General features: G+C 38.1%; 1 protein-coding gene across 1 annotated transcript; it reads right to left on the bottom strand.

The window, feature by feature from the left end:
• Positions 1–9184: 9184 nt before the first annotated feature.
• tom1l2 (target of myb1 like 2 membrane trafficking protein) lies at positions 9185–22789 on the bottom strand. The gene is made up of 15 exons (XM_063003820.1): positions 22723–22789; positions 20043–20127; positions 19016–19094; positions 18770–18919; positions 17390–17524; positions 17107–17247; positions 16890–17006; positions 16214–16347; positions 16083–16131; positions 13382–13547; positions 13168–13285; positions 11700–11775; positions 11251–11310; positions 10661–10697; positions 9185–10172 (listed from the first exon to the last, which is right to left on the bottom strand). The coding sequence occupies exons 1-15, from the start codon at positions 22772–22774 to the stop codon at positions 10012–10014; spliced, it is 1560 nt and encodes a 519-aa protein (XP_062859890.1). The 5' UTR covers positions 22775–22789; the 3' UTR covers positions 9185–10011.
• Positions 22790–22874: the final 85 nt, after the last annotated feature.

Raw genomic sequence — 22874 nt, 5'->3', positions numbered from 1 at the left:
GTCCGAATCCCTTGAGTTCGCTTCGCGTTGTGCGTGTGGAAATGCTCTTACTTTCATTATTAAACAACCCTGAGTTCTACTGTAGTTTTTCTACCATCTAATTTCACCAAACGTTTAAGTGATCGCCGATCACGATCATTCAAGATTTTTTTCTGACCACATTCCTTCCTCGAAGATGTTTCCCCACTGTCCTTCCACTTTTTAATAATGCGTTGGACAGTTCTTAACCTGATTTTAGTAGTTTCAGCTTCTCTTTAGATGTTTTCTCTGCTTGATGCATGCCAATAATTTGACCCTTCTGAAACAGATGAACATCTTTTCCACGACCACAGGATGTGTCTTTCGACATGGTTGTTTTACAAATGAGAAGCTACTCACTGCATCAGTTAGGGTTAAATAACTTGTTGCCAGCTGAAACATAATCACCCATGCAGTAATTATCCAATGGGAGGCTCTTACCTATTTGCTTAGTTAAATCCAGGTGGTGACCTTTTTTTTGGCCAGGCAGTGTATTTTACAACATGTAAAGTGCATGTTTAAATAAATACTAACATTTGTGTGTCTGTGTTCTGTTTGTAAGAACAGCTCTGACATTTTACATGTAATGTACATTTGTAAATTCATATACCCTTTATACACTATTTGGTTTTAATTAAATAAAATCAAATGTGCCTCTTACTTTGAAAATATTAGTAAACCTCAAAATAAAAATTTATTTGAAAAAAAAAAAAATAATTACAAAAGCTAGGAAATTAGATTTAAACCTAAATTTAATTATACATTCAGAATTCTGAATAATTTATTATACAATCACTGCTCAACATAAAACCACTTTGTTTTACAAACTACTAAAATTCACCTTTCTCTCCCCAATAAATATTCTTGTAGTTTTAACCATTTATTTATTTTATTGATATCTAAAATCACTTCCCCTGATTATTTACATCAGAATAGCAAACAGCATGTGAGCTGAGCTTAATTCCTCCCAAAATACTGACTTCTTCCTTTTCATAAACACAGAGAGCAACACCTGCTTAAGCATAACAAAAACTTAAGAACATAATATATAGCACTTCTGATATACAGTGGTACCTTGAAACTCAACGTCAATTGGTTCTGGAAGTGGTCTTGAGTTTAAAAGGCGTCGAGTTTTAGGCTAATGTAAAATAATGGGGTTGTTTTTGACACTTATACACTGAAAATAACAAATATAATATAAAAACACTGAAATACAATTAAAACTAGTGATTAAGAGAGGTTTAGTGTTTTGATGTCGCTCTTTTAATACACTAAGTCACATTTTTTTAAGTCAACGCTTTTTTATGATAAGCGTTTTAGACTCTCGGAAAAGCTGATTTCTCATAATTTCTCAGAACATTGAGCTATAACACAAGTTTAAAAGTGAAACAGGAGATAAACACAAATACACGTGGAGCATTCAGAGTGGATTTGCAGCAGTCGCTCAGACGTTGAGTTTAAGTGAAACATTGAGTTCAAGGGTACACATTTCTTGACGAAGGGTGTTGAGTTTTAAAGACTGAGTTTAGGGGACGTTGAGTTACAAGGTATCACTGTAGTATGTTTTGTGACTGGTTTCTTTATAGCCAAGATGAGACATTCATTAAATGTTCAAAACTATGTAGACACCTTACAATTAGCTTGTTGAGTTCTGATTTTAAAATCCTGGCCTGGCTAGTAAGAAATCTGTTGTTTTAGTAATAAATGTTACCAAATTTAAAAACCCTGTTAGAGCCCGTGTGCCAAATCAGTTTATGACCGCAAACTAAAAAGAACAAAACATTTCAGAAGAGACAGATCTGATGAGTCACCAACTTGGTTTGTTTTATTGAAGCACATGCATGGATCAATCACAGAGTGCAACTTGAGGTATACCAACAACTAAACACACAGACCAGCACATCAGCACAATCTGAGAAACCAGCATCGCTGACAAACAGCGCACAGGTTCCAGTGCCTCACGGGCTCCAGCATACAGTGCTTTAACAATCTCTCTGTACAGCAGCAACAGGAGTAATGACAACTGATCACACACATACAAGGACACACAATATTCAGTCAAACAATTACTGTTTCTATAAAGAGATGGAATTGCTCCGAGTGTGGTTACTTCTGAACAAAAACTAACTTACTTCCATTCAGTCATCATTACAGGAGGGTACCACCGACCCCTGGTATGTTTTCTTAGCAAGTCTTTGAAATGTTTCAGTTTTAGTGAAATACAAATTATAGTTATCTTAAAGTGATAAAGAAAAACAACCTAAGAAGCATGTTGTGCACCAGCTTCTTAATATCTCGTACAGCAAAATGAAAAGCAAACCTCTAACAGAAACATAATTATCCCACAATCAAAAAAACAATCCCTTTTATTTCATCATCTCAATACTGAGATTATGAAATAAAGGGGGAATATCACTTGTTTCAACATTCTCCAAGTAGGGATTTGACAGTTCATTTTTACAGTCTCAATTATATTCAAAATAAATTATGCTAATAAATTATACAGTGCAGAGATTATAGCTTAACTATTCATAAACACAAACATTGCACATGATCATTGTTACACATGTTCATTACACACCAGGCATTTAGTGGTTAGGTACAGAATACAAGTACTTATGAATGTCAAATCAACTATAAAGTTGGTGTTAAGTGAGTATTTAGATTTACCACAGAATATATAGTAGTGCTGACATTTGTTTGTGAAATGATGATTCAGGTTCTGGTATGATGACCTAAATGATGTTAACGTAGTGGAGGTTTATTACCCATCATATACAATCTTAACATCTGAATAGAGAAGTCAGAGGCCCTGATTTACTATGATTGCAAGTGAAGACAACATGATTAGGATTTTACAGGTTTTGTTTATGTGTAGTGAGCAGGTTGTGGGTAATCAAACAGTCATTTGGAGAAATGATAGCAGAAGCAACACCACTGTAGAATGTAAAATACAGTTTAAACTGTTAGATATATGCATTTTGCAGGCAAAACCAAACAGGCAAGTGTATTTAGGCCCATCACAAGGACAAATCATAGCTAACGACTGTCATAATTGTCACAACTGATTGACCTTTAATGTCATCATTGTCTCATATGTTTACTAATACATCTTTATAAAAAATTACAAATGTCATAATGAGCAAAAACAACTTAAATATAACATTATTATGATATAATTATATATATATATATGTGAGCATATACACATACACATATACACACACACACACACACGAGGGTTCTTCAAAAAGTTTCTGCACTATTTTAACTCTATTTATTAAGAATTTTAAAAACAATATTACATCACTTTTCTAGTCACCCTCAGATGCATTTTTTCCAGCATCGTACCAGCTTTTTACCGCCATCAGCATGAGCGTGTAGCCACTGATGCACCGCTGATTTTACATCATCATCACATGAAAATCTTCTTCCCCTTAAAGCTTCTTTAAACGTCCAAAAAAGTGGAAATATAAGACTATAAGCGTCTCTCAGTCACAACCAATTACTACTACTCCCACCAAAATATAAAAGTGCAGAAACTTTTTGAAGATCCCTCATGCATATATATATATATATATATATATATATATATATATATATATATATATACAGTGGGGAAAATAAGTATTTGATCCCCTGCTGATTTTGTAAGTTCACCCCCTTACAAAGACTTGAACAGTCTATAATTTTTATGGAAGGTTTATTTTAACAGAGAGAGACAGAACATCAACAAAAAATCCAGAAAAAAAACATTAAATAAAAGTTATAAATTAATTTGTATTTAATTAAGGGAAATAAGTATTTGATCCCCTACCAACCAGCAAGAATTCTGATCCCCACAGACCGGTTATGTGCCCATGAGGCACACAAATTAGTCCTGTCCCTGTATAAAAGACTCCTGTCACAGAATCAGTTTCTTCCGTTCAAATCTCTCGACCACCATGGGCAAGACCAAAGAGCTATCAAAGGACGTCAGGGACAAGATTGTAGAACTGCACAAGGCTGGAATGGGTTACAAGACCATCAGCAAGAAGCTTGGTGAGAAAGAGACCACTGTTGGTGCGATAATTCAAAAATGGAAGAAATACAAGATCACAGTCAATCACCCTCGCTCTGGAGCTCCATGCAAGATCTCACCTGGTGGGGTAAGAATGATTCTGAGAAAGGTGAGGTCAGTCCAGAATTACACGGGAGGAGCTTGTCAATGATCTCAAGGGAGCTGGGAGCAGAGAAATGCTGGATATGACCCCAAGAACACCATCCCCACCAGGCATTTCTTTGCCTCCAAACACGGCGAGTGGAGTTGATGCCAAAGAGCTCAATTTTGGTCTCATCTGACCATATCACATTCTCCCAAGCTTTCTCTGAATCATTCAGGTGTTCATTGGCAAACTTCAGACGGGCCTGTACATGAGCCTTCTTGAGCAAAGGGACTTTGCGGGCACTGCAGGATCTCAATCCATTACGGCGAAGTGTGTTACTAATGGTTTTCTTGGTGACTCTGCTCCCAGCTCCCTTGAGATCATTGACAAGCTCCTCCCGTGTAATTCTGGGCTGACCTCACCTTTCTCAGAATCATTCTTACCCCACCAGGTGAGATCTTGCATGGAGCTCCAGAGCGAGGGTGATTGACTGTGATCTTGTATTTCTTCCATTTTCGAATTATCGCACCAACAGTGGTCTCTTTCTCACCAAGCTTCTTGCTGATGGTCTTGTAGCCCATTCCAGCCTTTTGCAGGTCTACAATCTTGTCCCTGACGTCCTTTGATAGCTCTTTGGTCTTGCCCATGGTGGTCGAGAGATTTGAATGTAAGAAACTGATTCTGTGACAGGAGTCTTTTATACAGGGACAGGACTGATTTGTGTGCCTTTTGTGCACATAACCGGTCTGTGGGGGTCAAAATTCTTGCTGGTTGGTAGGGGATCAAATACTTATTTCCCTTAATTTAATACAAATTAATTTATAACTTTTATTTAATGTTTTTTTTCTGGATTTTTTGTTGATATTCTGTCTCTCTCTGTTAAAATAAACCTTCCATAAAAATTATAGACTGTTCAAGTCTTTGTAAGGGGGTAAACTTACAAAATCAGCAGGGGATCAAATACTTATTTCCCCCACTGTGTATATACAGTGTATCACAAAAGTGAGTACACCCCTCACATTTCTGCAAATATTTCATTATATCTTTTCATGGGACAACACTATAGACATGAAACTTGAATATAACTTAGAGTAGTCAGTGTACAGCTTGTATAGCAGTGTAGATTTACTGTCTTCTGAAAATAACTCAACACACAGCCATTAATGTCTAAATAGCTGGCAACATAAGTGAGTACACCCCACAGTGAACATGTCCAAATTGTGCCCAAATGTGTCGTTGTCCCTCCCTGGTGTCATGTGTCAAGGTCCCAGGTGTAAATGGGGAGCAGGGCTGTTAAATTTGGTGTTTTGGGTACAATTCTCTCATACTGGCCACTGGATATTTAACATGGCACCTCATGGCAAAGAACTCTCTGAGGATGTGAGAAATAGAATTGTTGCTCTCCACAAAGATGGCCTGGGCTATAAGAAGATTGCTAAGACCCTGAAACTGAGCTACAGCATGGTGGCCAAGGTCATACAGCGGTTTTCCAGGACAGGTTCCACTCGGAACAGGCTTCGCCAGGGTCGACCAAAGAAGTTGAGTCCACGTGTTCGCCGTCATATCCAGAGGTTGGCTTTAAAAAATAGACACATGAGTGCTGCCAGCATTGCTGCAGAGGTTGAAGACGTGGGAGGTCAGCCTGTCAGTGCTCAGACCATACGCCGCACACTGCATCAACTCGGTCTGCATGGTCGTCATCCCAGAAGGAAGCTGACGCACAAGAAAGCCAGCAAACAGTTTGCTGAAGACAAGCAGTCCAAGAACATGGATTACTGGAATGCCCTGTGGTCTGACGAGACCAAGATAAACTTGTTTGGCTCAGATGGTGTCCAGCATGTGTGGCGGCGCCCTGGTGAGAAGTACCAAGACAACTGTATCTTGTCTACAGTCAAGCATGGTGGTGGTAGCATCATGGTCTTGGGCTGCATGAGTGTTGCTGGCACTGGGGAGCTGCAGTTCATTGAGGGAAACATGAATTCCAACATGTACTGTGACATTCTGAAACAGAGCATGATCCCCTCCCTTCGAAAACTGGGCCTCATGGCAGTTTTCCAACAGGATAACGACCCCAAACACAACCTCCAAGATGACAACTGCCTTGCTGAGGAAGCTGAAGGTAAAGGTGATGGACTAAACCCAATTGAGCACCTGTGGCGCATCCTCAAGTGGAAGGTAGAGGAGTTCAAGGTGTCTAACATCCACCAGCTCCGTGATGTCATCATGGAGGAGTGGAAGAGGATTCCAGTAGCAACCTGTGCAGCTCTGGTGAATTCCATGCCCAGGAGGGTTAAGGCAGTGCTGGATAATAATGGTGGTCACACAAAATATTGACACTTTGGGCACAATTTGGACATGTTCACTGTGGGGTGTACTCACTTATGTTGCCAGCCATTTAGACATTAATGGCTGTGTGTTGAGTTATTTTCAGAAGACAGTAAATCTACACTGCTATACAAGCTGTACACTGACTACTCTAAGTTATATCCAAGTTTTATTTCTATAGTGTTGTCCCATGAAAAGATATAATGAAATATTTGCAGAAATGTGAGGGGTGTACTCACTTTTGTGATACACTGTATATACACAGTGGGGGATATATGTATATATATATACACAGTGGGGGATATATATATATATATATATATATACTCTGTTAATTAAAATACATCACATGACCTGTCACCAGCACTACTATATATATATATATATATGTATATATATATATATATGTATTTTAATTAACAGAGTTGTGTAAAATATGTTACTGTAGTAGAATAGAAGTAGAAAATACCTCCTCTGTTAAACTGTAGTCACAGCGCACGGAGTGGCACAATGTTTAAATGTTTGTTAGCAAACCATTAGTAAATAAGAAACAGTGTGTTAAGCTCAGAACAAAGTAAACCATGTGAACCATGCTCTTACTTTTATCTTATATCGCTTTCGCCTTTGCTGAAATTTAGTGACCAACATTCATCAACAAACACTATAATGATCAATCCACAGGAAACAACCAAAAAAAGAAAAAAAAAGAAATGTTTACTACCACGATGGAGAACGCAGACTACACACAATCAGTCCAAACAGAACTAAGCAGGCACAGCAAGTTTTCACACAAGAGTCATTTTGCAGTGCTCCCAAACTCGCCTCAGGGGTTTTTCCCACTTAAAATGAGGCAAAGCAGCAGTCGGCACTGTGCACTCCTGACTAAACAAACTGGAAATCAGTTTAGTGTTTAAACAGAAGAATTCATGATTTATTAAGCATAAAAGTGCAGAAAATGTAAAGAATGAAAATTCAGGAACTGATTACCATAGCCAATCATGTCTGTGTGTGGGCGCCTGGCCGGCCGGTAGCAGGGTTGACATTCAAACTTGCAAGTAGTGCAATGTTTTTGGTAGACAGTTTACCAAACATTTTGACAAGAAGATTTTCTTGGTCAGGGAAGGTCCACGAGCAACAACAGCTCCCTTAATGCCTTTAACCTTAAAGCCAAAACCTGAGCAATATTAGCAGAGTTATATTATCTGTTTAATGTTACAGGATGCATTGTACTTAATACAATATAGCACTATGTAGAACTGCAGTAGTGGTTAAAGAACAGTAGTGAAAACCTCTATAATCTATGAAAGTAAGAATTGTGATTTGCCAAAGTCACACCAAGAGGGTTCGCATTATTTTTGAAAGACTGCTCCTAAATTTTGGACTGGAGACAAAACCATAACAAAAGCCATTTTACAGATTCTTAATCAGATCCAAATATATTGTAGTTGTTACGTTGAGTAAATCAGTTTGGTCCAATTACTTACTACACTACTAAGTGAAATATACACATCAGCAAAGAACTAACAAGATAGCAAACACAGCACATAAAACTTACAGGTTACACTTTATACCTGCAAACATAAAGGAACTAAACACACAGCGTTTCCCTTCTTAAACTTAAAGACTTCAGTTCGTTAAGGCAGATCCATTTCCTTACTTTCTAACAGCACTATGTTTGACATTATTTCCACAGTAGTTGTGTAAAAGAAAATCCAATTTAAACTGCCTTGCAGTCACCATCAGCTTTCAATGAACTCTATTTACTTGGACTATAAGGCGGAATATAAATAAACGGAAGCTTAGATTTGAACCTCATTTATAAAACCAAAAAGCAGATCTGGTGCAAATCTCACCAATATGTACATATTAATGTTCGATTTCTTTGTTATTTTTTATAGGTTTACATTACAGCTATTCTAATGACACATCATGCCAATGACCCTATGAGTCAGCACACTCTCCAACTACATTAACAACTACATCATTCCCTTCCTCATAGCAATCTTTGTGAGGTAGACCAAAAGCACACAGCCAAACTGACCAGTGACTGATTTTATGTACTGCATATCACTCATTTAGTAAGCCAAAAATCTACTGCTTCCTTCATTTAAACTTCCCTTTATCTTTCACTGAGCTAAATGAATCCAAGTTTACTGTTACTGAAGTAAAACCAGTCAAAACCAAGCAAAAACATACATTTACAAGCCTTTCTTTAACTTGAAGTCTCTTTGATACCAAAACAAGTAACTATATGATGTGTAGTCCTGTGAGAGTCGTCTTTATCTCTTGGAAGATAAATCTGGAGAAACTAGAATGGGATTTAGGCTTAAACAAACTAAAGTGTTAAAAACAGGCAGCATTTAAAACCTCAACCAAACCAAATCACAAGTTCCAACTCACCTTAGTGAGTTTGTACAGCTGAACTACCTAAAGTATAGTTACACACTATACACACGTGGATCAAGCCGTGTTCAGACATTCAAAAAAACTGCTTGTGTTCTGTATAAACATCGTTCACCTGTCAGATAAATTAGCAGATAAGATGTTGATTAGGTGTAAAATAGTGTCTTGTGTGTGAAAAATAAATATATTTTTGCAAGGTGTGAAATAGTCAGTCAGTTTGAAATTGAAAGAAATCTCAGCACACAAGAGGAAAGTAATAACAACGCTGGCACTGAGATCTTACAGTCAGAGTATGTATATGCAAAATTTACAGTTATTTTTTTTTATATACATAATATGAACAATGGGATTTTACTGGAGCTCAGTGCTGAGCTGCTTACCTACGAGGCAAATGCATCAGTGCATCCTCCAAGAGAACTGATTTAGATGGTAATCAAATGTATTATTAATGATAATAATATTATTATTATTAGGATTCAAGTGATTTTACTAAAGTTGCAGATATTGGTTTGCTTGTGCTTGATTATGATTTATAACTAGCTTTTGCAAAGCCCCAAATGGTTCTCATTAAAGATTGTAGCTAACCCTGCAAGACTATGCAACATGAAATGTAAACAACTAAAACAAATTAAGAACACATTATAAAATTATTCATCAAATGAAATTAGCAACATCTGCCAACGAGGGATTTCACTCACACATCACTCATTAATCTAAACAAAACAAAAGCTGCTTTAAAGCATCAACAGACAGAATTCAGTGGCAAATAAACTAGAAAAATAGATATCAGGGATAAGTTAAGATTTGAATCATCTTAATGCTATGTGCAAATTAAAGATACATGACGCTAACATGTCTCCCAGTTTGAAAAGTGATTTTTTAAAAAGAAATAAACGTTTTAAAGTAGTGGATGAAAATGTTCGTCTTTAAGATTCCTTCACAAAGCCAGTCTGAAAATACAAACTGCATAGGAGGCAGCCGCCGTAGTGTTGATTGTGTAGCAATGCAGGAAGCAGAGGAGAGACAGGGGAGCCACAGGGTCCTCAGGACTGCTTACTTACCGCCCACAGCAGGCTGAATGGAGTAGCACCCACATCAGGCTGAGTAAAGAGTCCGAAACTCATTCTACTAGGGAAGCAGGGTGTCTCCAGATTGAGCCTGCTTTTTTACCAGCACTTACAGATGAACCTGCTGCACTGGCGGGGTCCGTACTCTGTGGCACTGGAAGGGTGGGGACCATTTCTGCAGCTTTAGCTCTCTCCTCCAAGAACTTATCAAATTCTGAAGAAAAAAGAAAGACATTTATAAAAAAACAGTGTTATATTAATATAATATTGCCAATGGATACACAGGGTAATAAAGGGTTAATTGTTGGCCTTTAGGGCTCAATCATTTGTCCTAAAAGTTAAAAAATTTGGTGGTGGTGTGTGTGTGTGTGTGTGTGTTTTGTACTGATGTAAACACTGTACTTCACACCACCTACAGGCTTAAAAGTAATTATAGTGGAGATCAAGCAAAGAAAAAACACTTAAGCACAAACTGTTTATGATGATTAAACACACTAAATCTGATTTGTGCAATAAATAACGGCTGCAGTAACAACAGCCCACTAAAAGCTATAGAAAACCACTGTAAACTGTCACCAATCTCATATATAAAGAGTTGTACATTGTTGCTTAACTCAATTACTAGACGAATATATTAAAAAGCTGTTTCATAGCATACAAACTCTCATAAAATAACTCCATTTATTTATAAATGTAATATACCTTCGCTCGTCACGCCCTCTTCCCCTTCATCTCCTTGCTGTAAACATGAAACACACAGATACACAGATAAGATCTATTGTAAAGTAACAGACATTGAGGAAGGTGAGAAGACTTAAAAGCAAGCCAGAAGCCTTTCGCACGTTAAAATATATCATAAGGCATTTTTCAGAAGACGTGGAACTGGGTTAGAAACTACAACCCACAACCAGTTAAAAAAACATTCCCATACAGGCCAAACTGAACGAAGCGAACACGGCGAAGAAGACACGGGCAGAGAAATACATTTATTACAGCTAAACCAGAGGCTGGAATTTGCTCATTTTAGTTTAAGAATAGCAGACAGTTCACTACAAGATCAAGTTCCAAATATGCAGGAGAGAAGACTGAAACACATGTAAAGTGACCATCCTAAAAGAAGTTACTAGAAAGCAAAGCTGTTTGTATATATTAAATATATATAATTATATAGAATTGAAAATAAAACTATTAAAAAGAAATATGCTGTTAAATTAGCATATTTTTTTAAGAAGCATAAAATGCAGCCAAAAAGCAGAAAAAGATAAAAAAAATAAAAATAATAATAATCTCACCACGTCGGTACAGAGCCATTTCTCAATGTCATCCATGACAGAGGGCTGAACAAGAGCAACCTTGGAACCAAAGTCATGGACAAATCATGGGGCAGAACCAAACCAACAAGAATAAAAGAAAACATAAATCTTAACTTAAATAAATAATAATAAAATAATTTAAATAAAAAGTGCAATTTACTAACAAAAACAATGGTGCTTTTTTTCAGATCCTAAATCTGTACATACCAGAACACTACCCTTAAATACTGGAATAACCTTAAAGGTAAATAATTAAGAAAGATGTGCTAAAGTAATCAGTGTTGCATACAAATAAAAACGTAATGTGATACTTGTAACAATGTCTGTTCGACTAATGACCTGAATATTGGTGTTTTCTTCAACATCAAAAGGTGTAGGGGAAAGATTAATTACTACACACTTATATGAAAACACACACACACACTCACCCCTTCAGAGTTTTGTTGCCTAACATCAAGAGTAGGAGCTCCTCCACTTGCAGCCTGTGTATCTTCAAAAGGTGCACTGTCATTTGTTTTAAGCAAAGAAAAAGGCAGAGTTACTACAAAAAAAATTAATGAATGAATGATCATGCCAAAATACAGCATACAGCCAAAATATACGTGTCATCTCTTAATTATGGATTTTAGGTGTTTTATCCACACCCATGACTAACCCTTGTGTTCTGTTTACACTGGTGTCCCAGAGACCCTAGTATTATGTGGGTAAATTAAACTGAGATTACAATTTAACCTAATTAATTAATCAAATTAATCAGAGAAAAAGAGGTAGGTGATTTTCTAAATGTGTGTGTGTGTGTGTGTGTTTGACAGAGAGTCAGTTGTACCCTCAACAATCTTGTATTTATTCATGTATCCAGCTAGGGTCTCTAAGACCCCAAACAGACATTTATAAATTAGGTTTGGAACACAATGTCAATACAGAAATATTGTTTATTTGCAGTTTTCATAAATTAGGACAGGTCATGAAGTATCCTGCTGATTAAAAAAAGGCTGCTAGCTGTGAACTGTTAAAAAGGCTCTGGGGTCATAAACAGAACAAGAGGGTCAACAAGTGTACTAAATCCATTCTATATGCCTGTTTGTACAAAGCAAGGCCCATTAAGACTTCGGTGTGAAGGAACATTAATGACCTGCACCGATCCCTCATCTCCACCCTAGTAAACACCTATGGCATGAATTTGAACAACCACTGTAAGCCAGGCCATTCTTTCCACTACAGTATCTGTCCTCAGAAATGCTCTGTAGAATGAATGATCACACATTTTGTGAGACAAAAATTATGGAAAGCTTTTCAAAAACAGTGGGGTCATTTATAGGCACATGGGGGTGGGGGGTCAACTTCATATAAATAAATAAATATTTGGAATAAGATGTCCAACAACCCTTGGGTAGGTCGTGAGGCAAAAAATGGGTCTCAAAGAAAGAAAATGATGATTTAATATAATAATTTTAACAGGCACATGAACATGAATAACCCCATGTTGACGCTTGATGTTGATGTTACATTACATCTTGTAAACCACAGTGGGACCACATTGCCACTATTTTCATTAATTAAGTATATTTTGTTTCGTGTTCCGTTTTGATGCATTGTTTGTGTTACCTGGGTAGCGCTAAAAATCAAGGATAAAATGTGGGTTGCTTTTTCATAAACCCTGCTCTAGACCAACTAGTCAACTAGTAATTCAATCTGTCCACTGACCTTGTGACGTGAGTATTATGTGATTATTAATAACATATTTTTTGGACGTATGACCTGCTTAACTTGTGTGAGATACACTGATTTGCTGTATACATTGTGACATCTGCTGAAGAGTAAATTCGAGTGTGTTACAAGATTAATAAACATAGTATACAAACAACTGTATTAATGATTATTATAAGTAAGTCATACTTTTTTCTTGGTTCAGCCAGCGTGCCACTTCTGGTCTGGGCAAACATGTCAAAGTCATCCTGTGTCTGACGGCAGTTGAGAGAACTCAGAGTGCCACTGACGCTGTCGGCTCCCACGTCTGAAAACACACATCACTCTCAGTAACTGTTACAACATCAGCCATCATGGTTAACATGCAGAAGACACAGGTGAGCAGTGCTGGTAGAAGACTCACCCAGACCTGCCAGTCTGGAAGAGAGCGTAGCAGGCGAGGCAGAGCGGGCAGGAAGTACAGAAGCTGGCAGGCCGGTGGGAGGAGTGCCAGTGATCCTGGGACTCACCACTGCAGGAGAGCCTGGCCCCAAATCAATCAGGTTATCCTCCGTAGCTTCACTTAGCATCTGTGTGACATAATAATTTCCCACAACTCGGCATTACAAAACGGAACACACAATATAATAATCACAAATCAAAATATAAATGCATCCCACCTAGTAAACAATATAGGCATGTACTTATAACCAGAGCTTGGAATTAACTACATCTTCAATCTTTTAGTTTAAGTGATTGTCAAAGGTGTTTCTCAAGGGCCCAACAGTGGCAACTTGGCAGTGGTGGGGTTTGAACTAACAACCTTCTGATCACTGATCCAGTACTCTTAACATGTAGGCAATACAAATACAATACAAAAGTCCAACAGTTACCAGAAACATCCTGTGCACTAGATGTGCAAAGGCAAGAAGGCTCAGCACAAAATGCTTAAACCATAATGGGTCCAAAATAAACACTTTTTTTCACTACAATTGTAACTAATATAAACCCTGCATACGGCACAGACTTTTTGAGGCTCCTATATGTAAATATTTTATCCTACACTATGGTATCCAGCAATATATATGGATATATTTATCCAAACAAAGCAGGCTTAATTTGGAGTAAAACAGTTTTTTTTATCCATTCTTAAATAAGCCATTTATATTGGCTAATTCATCCAAAGACTACAGAAATGGTAACTGTGCCTTGTTGTTTACAGCTGCTTTTGTTGTTGAAATGATTGTTTAAAAAAATCATGTTTTATTTAAATAATTTATGAATTCATAATGTCAAACAGCACTATCTGCATTAAGCGGCAAAGTAGTGCTAACAATGTTTTTCTTTCCAAATCATTTTAAGGGAATCGAACAACAAAACTTGAACTCAATTCTAAACTCAATCCTTAAAAAACCTCAAAATATAAAATTATATTTGTATTTTAACAGCTCTATGGTAAATAAGTTTTCTTATTTAAATGACAAGTATACAGTAATATAACCTTGAGTAAATCCATCTATCAGATTATACTAAAAACTGCCTGAATAATTTAACTCTCATTGGTTTGATTGTTGGTGGTTCAAAACATGACAGCATATGTGTTAATTATATAGTTATATACTGTACATTTAGTAATAACTATAAAATGATTGATAAAGTAGAAGTTATTTTATAATGCCAAATTTTATTCAAATTCAGAAGGTGGATGGGAATCAATTCCAAGCTCTGATTTGAACTGACATTCCCTGAGGGGAGACAGTAAATAAACACTTAAAGGAATGGTTAGTAGAAAATGGCTTAGATTCTTCACCACATAAGCCAGGAATTTACTTGCCGATAACAACACAACAACTTTATACACATAATGCTACTCAGAATGCTACTCGGAAGACTAGGTGTATCTCAAATTGCATAGTACTTACTAAATAAATTCAATATAAATGGCAATGACACTACAGTTAGGAAAATAACTTGATATTGAAGTTACTATTTGAAGTGCAAAGAAGGTTTGCATATGAGATTTGCTTGCATTCATTGATGATCTATGGCAGATGGAATGCCATTATTTGTTATATACACATGCATGTGTACATGTATACAGTACAGTGAAATGCTTTTTCCACATATCACAATTCATTTGGAAGTTGGGGTTTAAGCACAGGGTCAGCTATTGTGCGGCGCCCCTGGAGCCAAGAGGATTGAAGGCCTTGTTCAAGGGATTCATATCCACGACCTTTGTGTAATTACAAAGCAAGTAAAATCATGACCTATAAATGATATGGTAGGCAAGTAGTACAGTAGTCTAATGCACTAGTCCAGCACCATAAAAAACTAGTCCACCACCATGGAAACCCGGGATCAAGTCTCAGCGATTTAGTGGCAGTTTGAGATGCTATTGGATCATTACAGCCAAACAGTTCTCAACAAAGTTTAAGTGCAAAAATCTAAGCATTTCTCATTCTGTATCAGGCAGAGATGGGATGGTAAAGGTAGGGGGTGAGCTGTCTGAGCAGTCTTAGGGATGGGATTTTGCAAATGTCAAAAAATGAGACACATGAATGTAATACTTGCCTCCCCCAGCTGACAACACAACAAAAAGAAAAAACACAGAATATAAACACACTGTAAGTAATGTCAGCATGCTTTTTTAGCACAGAAACTCGCAACAAATGTACAAAACACACAAGACCAAGCAGTGATGGGACAAAAACACAAGCAGCGTGGCTTTGATTTTTTTATTTTTTTTACATGTAGTGGCACTTGGGTGGTGTAGTGGTCTGTTGCTTTAGCCCATCACTACTGAGATCTGGTTTCAAATCTCAGCGGTGCTACCGGCCAGCCGGACACAGACATGAAGTCTGAGGCTATGTCTGAAAAAGGGTGAAGGTCAAAGCCTTATGATGGACTGGCAACCTGTCCAGGGCATTCCTGCCTTGTATCCAGTGTTCACAGTGAAAATGGAGTACCGCAACCCTGCCCAGGCTAAAGCAGTTAATGGAAATGAAAAGTAAGAAAAAAAACAAAAAACATGTACATAGACAGATAAGCTATTGTACATGGAGTGACAACAAACATAAGCAAGGTTTTCTCACAGGAGGAACTATAACAAGCAAAACAAAACTTACCCCGTTATTGACTCCATGAGCAGGTCGGCCAGACCGGAACCTCTCGTACCTATGTGCAGCAGGGCATCCGTCAACAAACAAACATTACCAAAACTTTAAATTGCATCGTTTTAACATACAGGACTAAATACCTTTCATATCTCAAGAAGATGTTGTTAAGGTCGTCATTAACATGAAGCAGCTCCTCTGTGACCTCCTCGTTAGAGACGCGAGAAATGAGCTCCACTATTCTTTGCTGCATCGCCCTGCAAGTCCTATTGAGCTCCTGTTAAACATAAATTATACCAGCATGGTCTTAAACAGTAATACCTGCAAAGTTTCCCAGATTACATTTTCTTTTTTGTTAGAAATTCGGCCTAAAATGCGCAAGAACAAGGATAGTATAGTGGAACACAAGGCAAATGAACTGGGTATTAAGAACAATAAAAATGGTGCATTTTAATTGATTTATATTTAACAGTGTAATCAATTATGACTTAACAACATCAGAACATTGTCTGTTAATGAATAATCCACACTTCAAGTCATTTTGATGAATGAATCAGTACATAGCCAAATGTGGTCAGAAACAAAGAATAACAACATCAACAAAGTCAAAGCTCTAGCACGAGTTTAAATCTCAGGCTGGGTGTCTACACAAACAGACTGGGGTGTGTGTTTGACGGAGAGAAGGTGAGACGGGGTTTCGTCCCACTGCTGCTGAGAGCCCTGCTATGGTTTGACATTGGTTTGGCAAACCATCAGCTATAACTGTGCAAAAATGCATATTTATGTAATCATAAAAATGCTGAGTCAGAAATTGCTGACCTGCAAAAGCTCATGGTCAGATGGATCCTCCTGTCCAGGCACCATTTCGGTTAGCATCTCAGACATCACCTTAGTGTTGCCGCGGACAACATCCAGCTCACTACGTAGCCTGCAAATCTGATGTCATGTAAACACTTGGTCAGACATGTCATTTCCCTTAGACACGTGCTGTAATATTAAAATATGATCAATTATGAGTCTGAGGGAAGTAGGGTACCTGCTCCGGCGAGGGATTGATGGGTCCACCCATGTTCACACTGGGGATCTGAGAGGGTGTGTGGACTGGTGGAGCAGAATAAGCAGGGGCAGGTTTGGGCTGAGCTGGAGCACTGGGTCTGGGATCGGCTTCCAAAGCACCCTGCAAATAAACATTTCAAAATAGAAATAAGGATTATGTACGGCAGTACATCAGTGAATTGGCATCAGTTTATAAAGCACAGACTGACATAAAACACACACAAAAACACACAGACACGCGCACACACACACACAAAACTTACTCTCTGTGGTGTGTGGATAGGTGAAAGGGTCTCCAGCTCTGACTTCGGGAACTCAATGCCTTTCCTTTTCATTTCCTCATAAACATGAACCACGCCTGTCAAATCTGGACTACTCCGGAAAGCATCAGCCCAAGCCTAAGGCAGACAAACACACAGACTTACACTTACAGGTGATTGCATCTTTCAAATGTTTGCCAAAATGTAATTTGGGTCTTTTGTATGTAAAAAAGTGATGCAAATGCATTCAAACTGGCAATCTGGAGATTTACCAAACCTACTAATCATTTTGAGAATGGTGATTGGGTGTTTATAGCAAAACAACTGGGTAGGTGTTTGTCATTCATTTGTCTGTTTTACCACCACTATATCCTATGTTGGATCAGGGTGGGTCCAGTTCACTAAGCAAAAAGTAGGAAGCACCCCGGACAGGTCATCAGTCCACCACAAAGCAAACACACACACACTCCTACACCTGGAGCACCTTGAAGGAAACCCACACAGTAGGACCCGGACAGCTCCACCTGGAAATCAAACCCAGGACCTTCCTGCAGTGAGGTGACAGTGCTACCCACTGAACCGCCGTGCTACCCATGTTTATTTTATTGAATTTTCATCAACTGCTTTATCCTGGTCAGGGTCTGTCAGGTCCAGTTCCACCGGGAAACATAATAAATTCTATTTCTGCAGCGATTCTGTTTGACCAATCAACTGTCATCACTAGTTCTTGCTTCACCCACACACAGCCTGCATTTCAAAGCATGATTCCTAGTAAAAAAGTATAACCAAATATATATTACAGGTACTGCATGGGGTCGCTTGAAATTTAAACAAGTACTAAATGTGGCATAATGGATTTTGAAGTGTAACAAACCATAGGATACCATGCAGTGGACTTAAACAAAAAAAGTGGACCAATGAGAAAGCTGCAGTGCCACCCAGTGGAACACTACTTGATGGTAGTGTAGCAATAACATAAGCCAAAAAAGCTTTGGTCTCAAAAGCTTGAAAAGTTATCAATAAAAAAATGCAACACACTATATGATGTCACTCACTTGCTGCTATTCATGGTGTTGATTTTGTGAGAATACGTCCATAGCTTATTAAGTAGACTATAGATTTTTAGACAGCAGGCAGATGACCATGATAGCTGAAGCTGCCCTCGGACACCCGAGATGACCATGGTAACCAGATCTCACTTTGTGATTATTAGCAACTCCAGGAACAAAGCACCTGCTGGTTTCACTTGACTAGGGGGCATCTCATGACTAAGCAGCACCAAACTATCCTGAGCTTTCTCTCTCGAATTCTATTTTGCTACGTTTTAATTAACAAAGCACCACATTTTATTTTATTCTTGTTCAATATTTACAGTTACAGTACCTGTATAAGGGCCAGCACTTTGTCCTGCACTATGGCTGGGGGATTGTTTTTAGGAGAAATAACCTTAACCAAAACTCCATCGATAAAGTCCCGGGTGGTGACGAGTGCATGGAAACGATAACCACAGTTCTTTACACAAGTCTCAAGCACCTGGAATGAAATAAAAATAAAAAAAACCAGGATGTTCGATTTATGCGTGACAACAATTAAATTTGTAAACTTTTTTTATTACAAATATCTACTTACCATCAAGGTCAGCATGACTTCCCTGTAGTTCTTATTACCATTTAGTCTCTTCTTGACAGCTCTTACAGCATCCTTGGGCCTGTGATCAGAAAGAAATAAAATAGCTCTAGACATGGTTTTAAAACATTATGCCAAATGACCATAAAGCATACGGCTGTGGAACTGTCACATAACATATCTGTTTTAACATATATGTTTACTTCTATTACAAAGTAGAAGTAAACAGTATAATGTGCCAATTTTGGGTTGCGGGGTAAAGTAGTCAATTTCTCGTGAAAAGCAGGACTGTTCATGCAGGACTGCTTGTGCAAACCATACCTGCAAGACATTGTTTTGTCTCTGTCTGCCCTTCATCTATAACTGTGTTACTCATCCTGCACTGTTAGTAAGGTCCTAATGCTACCTGTGGTGTCTTTCACAACACACATTCCATACATTTAGCAGCCATTAGTTAGAATTGTACTTAAAAATGCTAACAATATTCTGGAAAAATGAATTCACCCAGGTGGAGTGGTCTGCGAGAACACTTGTGACCGAATGCAACCCAAGCAATTGATGGTTAAGAGCCTTGCTCAAGGACCTATCAGGAGCTTGACCAGCAACTGTTCAATTACCAGTTCATGACCTTAACCCAAGAGCTACCACTGTCCATTAAAAGATTTTTCCTGAATTAAATCATCATTTATTCTAAATGTTTTTCCATTAAGAGATTGTCAAAATCCAAAGAAACTCTGAAAACAACAGTGCAGTAAAACAGGGCATTAAATACAAAATGAAAGTGAAAGCAAGATTTAAGGAAAATACATATCATGGGGGGTTCCAGGGTCTGAATCGCTACGGTGCTTTCAGCTACACAGACATGACTGGCTATGTTTATTTTCCATTTATTGACACAAATGATCAGTGCACAAGGTAATGGTCTCTTATGGTTGCTGGCATTAGCCCCCAAGTTTAGTGAACTAACATTATAACTTATGTTATTGATTTTGGGATCTATTTTCTATGAACCAGATACAAAGGTCCTTACCCATCTTCTGTTTCATTGATTATGTCACATATCTCCATATTCAAAGTCCAGTCTTCACTCTGTAACGAGCCATCTGTAGCTTTTTCTAAAAAAAAGAAAAAAAAAAAAGAAAATACCTATTATATAATAACATTATTTATACCAAATAATGTTATTTGACATCTGCAAACCTATAAATGATGGATTGCCATTTCTATCTGTTTGCCTGATATTGAATCTGACATTCTGTCAGAAAACCTAATCGCCTATCCATTACAGTACGTCTAGCTATTGCACTGCAATACAGTATTGCACACTATATGTGTAGGTATGTCTAAGGCCAAGTGTCCTTTAAATGAAAGACATTTGGCACAAATCAGGAATCCAGGCAAAAAGACTTTGGCCAGGGAGGTAGGAAAGAACTAACGGTCCCTGAAAAAGAGCTCCAAATGTCCTGTGCTGGGATGGGCGAACCTAAACTAAACCAGCCTAAGCATGACTCAACATAATAAAAAACAATAATTATGAAGGGCCAATTCACTTAGTGCATAAAAAGTTCCTTTTTAGTAATGACGACTAAAGTCTTTGTGATATGACAGTATTACTGACTGATAACAGAAATATGTCTACCAGTAAAGATGATGTCATGCGTTTGTACTGTGGTATAAATAGATCATTGGAAATGTGATAATTATCATACATGCAAGTGAGGAAAAATACTAAGTGCTGAAATAGAGACATCATAAATACAGGATTTAAAGTGTAGTAGGAAAATAAAAAGCACAACAGATTTACCATATAAACAAATATGAATAAAATAGATAGAATGAATAGAATGCCTATATTTGTCATTTATACATATAAAACATTTTACTTGGTGTATCCCTGCTTGTTAGGAAGCTGGGGTCAGAGTGCAGGGTCAGCCATTGTTTATTAGGATTTTAACATCATGTTTTACACTCTTTTGGTTACATTCATGACAAAAAAGATAGTTATTCATTACACAAGATTCATCAGTTCACAAGGTTATATATCAATTTAGTATCTTCAATTCACCTCACTTGCACGTCTTTGGACTGTGGGAGGAAACCGGAGCTCCCGGAGGAAACCCACACAGACACAGGGAGAACATGCAAACTCCACACAGAAAGGACCCGGACCGCCCCACTGGGGATCGAACCCAGGACCTTCTTGCTGTGAGGCGACAGTGCTACCCACTTAGCCACCGCGCCGCCCGGTCAGCCATTGTGTGGCAGAGAGGGTTACGGTGGCTGCATAGCAGAGCTGGGATTCGAACTCTCAACCGTTCAGTTGATAGCCCAAAGCTCTACCCACTAGGCTACCACCACCCTCAAAATTATGTCTCTGAAATCTAAAGAAACATTAACATGACCTGGCTTTCTTTTATATATATATAAGTACACTCTGTCACAGTGGTTTTATTTTATTTGTATTTATAACCAAGTTTAGCATCTTTTGATTTAAAAGCCGTTCGGGGTGGCTTAGTGGGTAGGACCGTCGCCTCACAGCAAAGGTTCGATCCACAGGTGGGGTGGTCCGGGAGTTGGCATGTTCTCCCCGTGTCTGCGTAGGATTCCTCCGGGAGCTCTGGTTTCCTCCCACAGTACAATGACATGCAAGTGAGGTGAATTGGAGATACAAAATTGTCCATGACTGTGTTTGATAAATCTACCTGTTCTGTCATGAACGTTTGCTTGTTGGGGTTTTAACGTCATGTTTTACACTTTGGTTACATTCACGACAGGAACGGTAGTTACTCACTACACAAGATTCATCAGTTCACAAGGTTATATCGAACACAGGCCTGGGGGACAATTTTGTATTTCCAATTCACCTCACTTGCATGTCTTTGGACTGTGGGAGGAAACCGGAGCACCCGGAGGAAACCCACGCAGACACGGGGAGAACATGCAAACTCCACACAGAAAGGACCCGGACCGCCCCACCTGGGGATCGAACCCAGGACCTCCTTGCGAAAACGGCGTGTATATGTTAAATTACTGTACAAGAAATATGAAAAATGGCAAATAAACACGTCATGTTAGCTCACTTGTTAAATATTTAGCCTGATACAAATGATGTCAGATGGGCAATGAGTAGCCGCTATCTATGTAGCCTAGCTAGCAATCTAGAGGACATTGCAGTGATGCAACTTAACTGCTCAGTTATTTTATCATCATGTTTTAGCAGGTTTATGGTCGGAAGGTTCGAGAATAACAGTATTTGGTTTTAGACCAGCGAATGGAGTTTGTATTATTGCATTTTAATCATTAGCTTCGTTTAGCATGTTAGGTTCAGTTGCGCATTAGCTTTAGCTTACATGGCTACAGCTGGTTCGTGCTTGCTAATAGAACCTAGTTTTGAACAAACGCACACACACACTATATATATATATATATATATATATATATATATATATATATATATATATATATACATATGTATATGTGTATATATATATATATATATATATATATATATATATATATATATATATAATCTGACTCTTCATTCACATCCCACTATTTAGCTCGGAGTGCATTGACAGCAGTTCTTAGTTGACTTGGCTATATAACCACGTAACCACCAATACTAAGACCATACCAGACCAAAGCAAAACCAGTGCAGTTCCCCAGTACGATTACATATTTGTTAATAAATGTGTATTTAAATTCCATACCAATGCACTGTCCCACCGGAGTACCGTACGGGTTTCCCAATAAGAACTCCATCTTGTCAACAATTCCATCCACAGCCACGGAATTAGGCAGTAAACATACAAGCCCCGCCCCTTGAGAGATCCCATTGGAGGAAGCTACTCAGGCCTCACGT

This window comes from Trichomycterus rosablanca, chromosome 10 (assembly GCF_030014385.1).
Source record: "Trichomycterus rosablanca isolate fTriRos1 chromosome 10, fTriRos1.hap1, whole genome shotgun sequence".
Classification (NCBI taxonomy): domain Eukaryota; kingdom Metazoa; phylum Chordata; class Actinopteri; order Siluriformes; family Trichomycteridae; genus Trichomycterus; species Trichomycterus rosablanca.
Note: the sequence above shows the minus strand (reverse complement) of the source record. Positions and strands in the feature narration are given on the sequence as shown.